The sequence below is a fragment of the Lithobates pipiens genome, unplaced genomic scaffold (assembly GCF_037356315.1).
Source record: "Lithobates pipiens isolate NorthernLeopardFrog02 unplaced genomic scaffold, aLitPip1_a1.2 Scaffold_28, whole genome shotgun sequence".
Lineage (NCBI taxonomy): Eukaryota > Metazoa > Chordata > Amphibia > Anura > Ranidae > Lithobates > Lithobates pipiens.
Genome location: NW_027507789.1, coordinates 226,647,708 through 226,657,821, shown reverse-complemented (window position 1 = coordinate 226,657,821; position 10,114 = coordinate 226,647,708). Strand labels below are relative to the sequence as shown.

Genomic DNA, 10,114 nt, shown 5'->3' with positions numbered 1-10,114 from the left:
TGGGTCAGGTAAGTCCTCTGTATACATCTGAGGGGTTCCCTGTCAGTATAAAGTATAACATCACCTTTTTAGAGATATGTTTGCTATATTTCCAATTATATATGTAAGTTCCTATCATTTATTGATGAGTCAGTGGAGATGTTTGTACCACACACACAGCCTGGATATTGGCAGATGAGATCTGTACAATCTGATCTGACAGACGCCCCATCCATAGATAATAGGAAATGATGTCACACAAAGAGCTGAGCACACATCGTCTCTTTATATATGAATTTTATTGGTTATATTGATGACATTGGTAACTTTGTATCAGATCAGCGATATAATGCAATTTGTAAGCGTTTTTTTTTTCTTTAATGAGCAGCAAGCAGTAAAGGAAGACAGCAATACAGAGACACTTCACCCCCCAATAATACACAATTATCTCGTTATGTTGGATTCCTGCAGAATAAATCTGAACACTGGACAAATGCTTAAAGCAGACATTAAACTTAGACTTAAAGACACCCAATAACTGATCTTTTTTTCCTCTTGGCTCCTCCCACTCTCTCCCCCACCACTTCCTTAGCGCTTAGGGGGCGTGAGACATGTAAGAGAAGATCTTATTGGATCACACACTCGACCTCACTGCCCACATAAGAAATGCTGGTCTTTGATCCTATGCTGAACCCGGTGCCTAAGAACTTTGCCTCAAAATAATCAGGCTCAGCTGACACCCCAGTGTCCAGACCAAGGCCAAGCTTAGCTGTAAATGGGCCGGCACTGGCAGAGGCACTTCCAAGTTCTGCCCTGGCCATGGCGCCTACTTCCAGTCCAAAAAATCCAGCTCTAATGGAAGCGTTTGGCCCTTTAGCTTCAGCCTCAAAAATACTGTTCTCTGTCCTCGCTCTGTAAACTCCGGCCTCAGCATAAACTCCGGCCTTTGGGATCCTCTCCCCGGGTTTATTTGTGAATCCCGCGGCGTACGTTCCCGCTCGAGCGTACATGTCTTCAGTATACTCATCATGTGGTCTGTCAAAGGTGTCAATCATTTTTAAAAGACCTGATCGCGTTGCCTTAACAGATGCTATTTCCATTTTTGGTTTCCACGACATGTTCACCTCAATTAATGATTTTGGATAATTTTTAAGATGTTCTCTTGTGGGTAATTTGGCAGGTGGTCTTTCGCTGTAATTCCTCAATGTAACTTCAGAATTTCCAAGCTTCTTCTCACTCTTCCATAACTTGAGGTAGGGGTCATGCTGTTAGGAGAAATATGTATACAGTATATCATCAGATACATCTTTCACTATGCTAAACATGCTGTGAAATTGCTGGCTTCACAAAATGTTGAGACCGACCTTCACCCCTTCCCCGATCCAACTATTGCCATATCCCATGGAAATCTCAGGGCAACACAGCACTGAAATGGCGGTCAGACAACTCTGCTGGCATCTCCTGTACCCTGATGACCTTAGTCAGCTGTTTATTTCTTTTTAGCACCAATATTTAAAAAGGGCTCAAAATATATCCCTGGGAATTACAGACCAGTTAGCCTAACATCAATAGTATGTAAGCTCTTGGGGGGATGATAAGGGACTATATACAAGATTTTAGTAATGAGAACGGTATCATTAGCCGTAATCAGCATGGATTCATGAAGAATCCTTTTTGCCAAACCAATCTATTAACCTTCTATGAGAAGGTGAGTTGTCATCTAGATAAAGGAAGGCCCGTAGACGTGGTGTATCTGGATAATGGAAGGCCCGTAGACGTGGTGTATCTACGTAAAGGAAGGCCCGTAGACGTGGTGTATCTACGTAAAGGAAGGCCCGTAGACGTGGTGTGTCTGGATAATGGAAGGCCCGTAGACGTGGTGTATCTAGATAAAGGAAGGCCCGTAGACGTGGTGTATCTACGTAAAGGAAGGTCCGTAGACGTGGTGTATCTAGGTAAAGGAAGGCCCATAGACGTGGTGTATCTAGATAAAGGAAGGCCCGTAGATGTGGTGTATCTAGATAAAGGAAGGCCCGTAGACGTGGTGTATCTAGGTAAAGGAAGGCCCGTAGACGTGGTGTATCTAGATAAAGGAAGGCCCGTAGACGTGGTGTATCTAGATAAAGGAAGGCCCGTAGACGTGGTGTATCTGGATAAAGGAAGGCCCGTAGATGAGGTGTATCTAGATAAAGGAAGGCCCGTAGACGTGGTGTATCTAGATAAAGGAAGGCCCGTAGACGTGGTGTATCTGGATAAAGGAAGGCCCGTAGATGAGGTGTATCTAGATAAAGGAAGGCCCGTAGATGTGGTGTATCTAGATAAAGGAAGGCCCGTAGACGTGGTGTATCTAGATAAAGGAAGGCCCGTAGACGTGGTGTATCTAGATAAAGGAAGGCCCGTAGATGTGGTGTATCTGGATAATGGAAGGCCCGTAGATGTGGTGTATCTAGATAAAGGAAGGCCCGTAGACGTGGTGTATCTAGATAAAGGAAGGTCCGTAGACGTGGTGTATCTGGATTTTGCAAAAGCATTTGACACAGTTCCCCATAAACGTTTACTGTACAAAGTAAGGTTGGTTGGCATAGACCATAGGGGTGAGTACATGGATTGAAAACTGGCTACAAGGGCGAGGTCAGAGGGTGGTGATAAATGGGGAGTACTCGGAATGGTCGGGGGTGGGTAGTGGGGTCCCCCAGGGTTCTGTGCTGGGACCAATCCTATTTAATTTGTTCATAAATGACCTGGAGGAGGGGGATGGGGGGAAACAGTTCAATCTCTGTATTTGCAGACGATACTAAGCTAAGCAGGGCAATAACTTCTCCGCAGGATGTGGATTGTTGAAGCCTTGCAAGAAGATCTGAAAAAATGAATGGGGGGAGGGGCAACTACATGGCAAATGAGGTTTAATGTGGAAAAATTTAAAATAATGCATTTGGATGGCAAAAATCTGAATGCAATCTATAGACTGGGGGGAGGGGAACCTCTGGGGGGATCTAGGATGGAAAAAGACCTGGATGATGATAGGCTCAGCAATGGCATGCAATGCCCACTGCCCCACTGACACCGTCCACTGCCCAACTGACACCGTCCACTGCCCCACTGACACCGTCCACTGCCCAACTGACACCGTCCACTGCCCAACTGACACCGTCCACTGCCCCACTGACACCGTCCACTGCCCAACTGACACCGTCCACTGCCCCACTGACACCGTCCACTGCCCAACTGACACCGTCCACTGCCCTACTGACACCGTCCACTGCCCCACTGACACCGTCCACTGCCCCACTGACACCGTCCACTGCCCCACTGACACCGTCCACTGCCCCACTGACACCGTCCACTGCCCAACTGACACCGTCCACTGCCCCACTGACACCGTCCACTGCCCCACTGACACCGTCCACTGCCCCACTGACACCGTCCACTGCCCCACTGACACCGTCCACTGCCCAACTGACACCGTCCACTGCCCAACTGACACCGTCCACTGCCCAACTGACACCGTCCACTGCCCAACTGACACCGTCCACTGCCCCACTGACACCGTCCACTGCCCCACTGACACCGTCCACTGCCCCACTGACACCGTCCACTGCCCAACTGACACCGTCCACTGCCCCACTGACACCGTCCACTGCCCCACTGACACCGTCCACTGCCCCACTGACACCGTCCACTGCCCAACTGACACCGTCCACTGCCCCACTGACACCGTCCACTGCCCAACTGACACCGTCCACTGCCCCACTGACACCGTCCACTGCCCAACTGACACCGTCCACTGCCCCACTGACACCGTCCACTGCCCCACTGACACCGTCCACTGCCCAACTGACACCGTCCACTGCCCAACTGACACCGTCCACTGCCCCACTGACACCGTCCACTGCCCCACTGACACCGTCCACTGCCCCACTGAGGAGGGGAGAGGAGGGAAGGGGAGGAGGATGTGAATTGTGAACTTTTTACACAGGATGCGCCTGTCTCAGGCTAGTGCATGAGATATGTAAATCAACCATCACTCACAGCAAGGGGGAGGTTTTGACAAAGTTTTTGTCTGTTTGTCAAGATTTATCTCACTGAACAATAAAAGATGATTGCTCAGTTTAAGTGAGCTAAACCCTGAGGTGAAATGTCAGCCCACCCTGGAGGTGCTACACATCCGCCAGCGGCTCCCTTGGGAGGTAAGTGCTACATAGAAAATGCTGTTTGGGGCTGATTACACGAGGAGTGGAGAATTTTCACTTTACAGAGGGAGTGTTCACTAATCTAGGTGAATATGGTAACCCCCCCCCCCCCCCCCATTCTCACTTCAATCATTCAGTCGCAAAAAAATAAAATAAAAATGCAGTTTTATTAATACGGTTTCCTATGGGACCTGTTCACATCTATACTTTTTTTCAGCCGCTGCTTTTTGGAAAGGGTCAGGGACAGTGGCGGCCCATCCATAGAGGGCGCACGGGGCGCCGCCTCCCCTATCCATGCATCCGGCCCCTTGATCTACATATCAGTGGAGCAGAGACATGGATTCTAATGTGGCGGGGGGTGTTTTTTTTTTTTTTTTTTTAAGTACCTGAATAGAACCAAGGGCTTTAATAGGCTTCACAAAAGAGGTGGCCTTGGAGCCCAGAGCATTGAGCTCCAAGCCCACCCAGTTGTGTAATGATAAGCAAATACATTTTGCTATTATCACACTAAGGCTCGGTTCACACAGGGGCAACACGACTTTCAACAGGACTTTTGGACGCGACTTGGACGCGACTTGGACGCGTCTTGGACGCGACTTGGACGCGACTTGGACGCGACTTAGACACGACTTACAACACTACTTTAAGTCGCCCCAGGCCAGGGGGGGGGGGAACTCCTTTTGAGAGCTGATAATTCTCTGAGAGTCGCCTCCGTATAGACGGAGATCTGACTTGGAGGCGACTTCCATTGAAATCAATGGGTACCGGTCGCCTACAAGTCGGATTGAAGTAGTACAGGAATCTTTTCTGAAGTCGGAGCGACTTCTGTAGTGTGCATTAAGGGCCGGTTCACACTGCGAGCCGCGGCGAGGCGTCTCCGACTTCCTCGCCGCGACTTGCAGGGGGGGTCAGCGGCGACTTGCAGAGGACTTCTGCATAGAAGTCAATGCAAGTCGCCCCCGAAGTCGCCCCGAAGTAGTACAGGAACCTTTTTTCTGAGTCGGAGCGACTCGAGTCGCTCCTCTCAGAACGGTTCCATTGTACTCAATGGGGACGACTTGCGGGAGCGAGGCGAGGCGAGCCGTGTCGCCTCGCCTCGCGTCGCAGTGTGAACCGGCCCTAAGACGGCTCTCATTCACTTACATTAATTTCTACATGTTGTGGGACCTGAGTTGACTTGGGGCGCCTTGAAGTCGGATCTGAGTTGCCCCTGTGTGAATGGACCCTAAGGCTCAGTTCACACCGTAGGCGGCACGACTTGCAGCGCCGCGACCTGCCGCGACCTCAGCGGCGACTTGCAAAACGACTTCTGTATAGAAGTCAATGCAAGTCGCCCGAAGTCGCCGCAAAAGTAGTACAGGAACCTTTTTTCTAAGTCGGAGCGACTTGAGTCGCTCCTATTAGAACGGTTCCGTAGTACAGAACGGGGCGCGACTTGTCAGGCGGCGAAGTCGCCTGGACAAGTCGCCCCTGTGTGAACCGAGCCTAAAGTTCCTCCCCGCCAATCAGGAGGCAGGTCTGTGAGTGAGACCTGTTTTTTTGATTGGCCAAAACATCAGGTGATCCTATTGGATGCCTAGCGCTTTGGCGGAAGAGGAGACACACGGAGGAAGCTGGAGGAGCGGACACTGGAGCCACGGTGGCCGTTCCCCACACTCCAGGAAAGAATACCACAGCCCCGCCGCATGGAACGGTAAGTGCCGGACCGCCCACAGAGGGGGGGGGGGTGTTGTTTATTTCCCACTGCCCCCCCAAAAGAAGAACCCACCAGCTGTCACTGGTCAGGGACTTATTTAAACACAAAACTATGCTTTCTTTGCTTTTTTGTGGTTTAATAGAGTTCAATGGAGAAGCTGCAGAAAAGCATGTAGTGCATTTTTTTGCACTACATGATTTTACCGCAATTTGCATTCACATTTTTTTTAATCTGCCCAATGACACAAAAAACAGAGCATAAAAAAACTGAAAACGCAAATCGTGGTAAAATCGTGGTAAAGTCACGTGTGCAAAACACACAGCAGAAACGACCCAAAGCAAACCGCATAGGTGTGAACACAGCCTTTCTCTGAAAAACACTGAAAAACACGGCTATTCAGCGTTTATGAGCGTCTTTAAACCATAAACTTTTGTGGGATGCAAAAAAGTCAGATGGAGCAAAGTCCGATCGTGTGTACAGAAAACCATAGGACTTTCGTACAAAGTACAAACAGGCATGCTCAGAACCAATGCAAAAGATCAGACAACAATACAGAAGTTGACCAAAGGTGGCGGTAAAGAGCAGAAAAACCAACGTGATTTGGTGAAAGTTGGCTGAAAAAGTCCTGCTGTGTGTATGCAATACAAGTTCACGGCCGACGCCCTTTGTAAAAAAATCCAAGGGAAAGTTTGTACAAAGTCCTATCGTGTGTATGAGGCTTTATTGAAGTCAATAGATAAGGGATAAGAGGTGTGGGAGGGAAGGGGAAGGGTGTGTAGAGTGTGGAAGAGAGAGAAAGAATAGGGAAGTGTGTGTAAAGACCCATATCACACGATCAGACTTTTTGACAACAAACATACAAATTAGCTGTTTTGGAGCAACATCCGACCATGTGTACGCTCCATCAGACAAAATTTTTCGGTTTTCATCTGACTTTTGTTGGCTGCGCGAACGGACTAACTTTCTGGCAACAAAAGTCAGATGGAGCAAAGTCCGATCGTATGTACAGAAAACCATAGGACTTTTGTACAAAGTACAAACACGCCATGCTCCGAACCAATGCAAAAGATCAGACAACAATACAGAAGTTGACCAAAGGTGGCGGTAAAGAGCAGAAAAAACACGTGATTTGGTGAAAGTTGGCTGAAAAAGTCCTGCTGTGTGTATGCAATACAAGTTCTCGGCCGACGCCCTTTGTACAAAAATGTTTGTACAGTTTGTACAAAGTCCGATTGTGTGTATAAGGGTTAAGGGTGGTGGGAGGGAGAGTTGAAAGGGTGTTTTGAGTTTTGTTTTTGGTTTTTTCTTTCTCACCTCTCTCTTGCTTTGCTCTAGATTTCTGGGTGCCCCTCTCTCGATAATCTCTCTCCAGAGTGATGGGGAGGGGTAACATTTTGTTCCTTCAATGTAAGAGGTATTAACTCCCCCTCAAAAAGAAATCAAATATTACAATTTCTCCATAAGCAAAAAATAGATATTGTTTTATTTCAAGAAACTCACTTTCGTTCAGATCACATACCCAAAATAAATAATAGGAATTATACTACATGGATACATGGTACATTTCTATATTCCAAATCAAAAGGAGTATCGATTGCGTTCCATAGGGATTTACCATATCAAATATTACAAAAATATAAAGGTGAAGACGGCAGGTCCTTAATAAGTAAAGGCCATAATAATTAACCTCTATTTACCTAACTACGAACAAATAGAGGCTGGAGTGAAGGCCCTATCGGGCGCAATGGAGAAAGCAGAAGGAACAGTAGTTTTGGGTGGAAATTTAAACTTTATAATGGATATTAAATTGCATACTACTAATATTCAAATTCAAAGGAAAAATAAATAAAATAAAGGCGTTTAAAAACCTATTGGGAAAATATCAACTAACTGACATATGGAGGGCCCAGCATGAAATGGAACATTTTTTTTACTTATTTACTGTATTTATCTGCTTATAACACGCGCTTTTTTCCCCTTAAAATCAGGGGAAAATCGCGGGTGCGTGTTATACGCCGTTCCTCCGCGATTTCTGCGCGATTTTTGGCCTCTGGGCGGCTTTCGGGCCTTCTCGTGGCTTTCAGCTGCCTTCGGCCCTTCGTGCGGCTTTCGGCCACCTTCGGCTCTTTTCAGTGGCCTTCAGCCCTTCTCTTTTTGGAAAACCGCTGAGAAGGGCCGAGAGCGGGCGAAAGACGCCGAGTACGGCCGAAGGCGGCCGAAAGACGCCGAGTACGGCCGAAAGACGCCGAGTACGGCCGAAGGCGGCCGAAAGACGCCGAGTACGGCCGAAGGCGGCCGAAAGACGCCAAGTACGGCCGAAGGCGGTCGAAAGCCGAGTACGGTCGAAAGGCGGCAAAAAGCCGCCGAGAACTACCGGGTGCCTCCAAGATACACAGGACATCTCGGTGGTGCCATTTTTAAAAATAAAAGCTGACATTATCACTGAGGGGACAACGATGCACAAGGCTGCAATGACGGACAGGCTGCATGACGGACAGGCTGCAATGACGGACAGGGCTGCAATGACGGACAGGGCTGCAATGATGGACAGGGCTGCAATGACGGACAGGCTGCAATGACGGACAGGCTGCAAGGACGGACAGGCTGCAATGACGGACAGGCTGCAATGACGGACAGGCTGCAATGACAGACAGGCTGCAAGGACGGACAGGGCTGCAAGGACGGGCAGGCTGCAATGACGGACAGGCTGCAATGACGGACAGGCTGCAATGACGGACAGGCTGCAATGACAGACAGGCTGCAATGACGGACAGGGCTGCAATGACGGACAGGGCTGCAATGACGGACAGGGCTGCAATGACGGACAGGGCTGCATGACGGACAGGCTGCATGACGGACAGGCTGCAATGACAAGGCTGCAATGATGGACAGGATGCATGACAAGGCTGCAAATGACACAGTTGGACACTGATAAGGCTGCATTGATGGGCATTTAAATGTAAGTTTTTTTTCCTTAAATTTCCCTCCTAAAAGTTTTTTTCCTTAAAATTCCCTCCTAAACTTGGGGTGCGTGTTATACGCCGGCGCGTGTTATACGCCGATAAATACGCTAATTAAAGATAAAAAATGTGAAATAGATATTCAACAAACGATAAAGGAGTTTTTAAAAACACATGAAAAAGATGAGACCTCGCTCCCAATTCAGTGGGAAACGCTAAAGTGTGTATTAAGGGGAATATTCGTCAAGCATGGATCAAGAATAAAAAAAAGAAAAGGAACAAAAGAAATCTCAATTATTATTAGAGATTGAAAATATAGAAAAAATACATAAGCAGAGTTTGGATCCAGCTGATAGAATAAGGTTAAAGGATAAACAAATAGAGTTACAATCGATGCTTGACGAAGAATTTCTTCGAATTAGAGATAAAAATAGAGCGCAGTGGTACCAATTTAGAAATAAACCTGGAAAAATTCTGGCCAAATCATTAAAAATACAGTAACCTATGAGCTATATAGTAAAAATCTTGAAACCAAATGTGGAAATGACATTTGACCCAATAGAGATATCTAAATCTTTTCGCACTTATTTTACTAAATTATATAACATAAAAGAACAGCAAGAGTATAAAGAAAAAAATGGGAAAGACAGGAGGAGATATGTAAGTATATAGAAGAAACGGCCATATCTAAATTCTCTAAAGAAACTATAGAGGAGTTGGAGGAAGAAATCTCAACAGAAGAGATTCAACAAGTAATTGCAGAATTGGCCTTGGCGAAAAGCCCAGGTCCAGACGGGTTCACTGCTAGATTTTATAAGGCTTTTCAAGATCTGATTATACCTATACTTAAAAAGACATTCAATTCCATATCTGATATACAAACATTTGCACCACAAAGAGAGGAAAGGGAAAGAATTTTGTCCTTGATTCAGAAATATGTAGGAGATGTAAGGGGCTCCTGTATGTCCAGATCTTAGAAAGGGGTTCTTTTGGTCTCCTCTATCAGTAATGAGTGTTTATAGGACCCCGTACATTTCTAGAGTTCTTACCAGTAGGTGTAGAGATGAGGACACAATGGGGCCCGGGTCAGCTCACACTCTTCACCACGATGGACTCTGTATGTGAAGTTACAGAATTACCATCCAGGATCCAATCTCTCTGTTGTGAGCGGAGGTCTGTGAATGGGAAATTACTGTATATATTTATAGTCAGGGGAACTGGTTGGGTACCATGAAAGTGAAAGTCCTGAAAGTCCCGATGATCTCATTGCATTGCTCTGTACAAGCATG

At 47.1% G+C, this 10,114-nt stretch overlaps 1 protein-coding gene across 1 annotated transcript; it reads right to left on the bottom strand.

Moving 5' to 3' along the window:
* Nucleotides 1-259: 259 nt before the first annotated feature.
* Nucleotides 260-9,894, bottom strand: LOC143936213 (uncharacterized). Its single transcript, XM_077460626.1, has 3 exons — nucleotides 9,875-9,894; nucleotides 7,180-7,292; nucleotides 260-1,244 (listed from the first exon to the last, which is right to left on the bottom strand). Exon 3 carries the CDS (start codon nucleotides 1,095-1,097, stop codon nucleotides 606-608), a length of 492 nt encoding a protein of 163 aa, XP_077316752.1. The 5' UTR covers nucleotides 1,098-1,244; nucleotides 7,180-7,292; nucleotides 9,875-9,894; the 3' UTR covers nucleotides 260-605.
* Nucleotides 9,895-10,114: the final 220 nt, after the last annotated feature.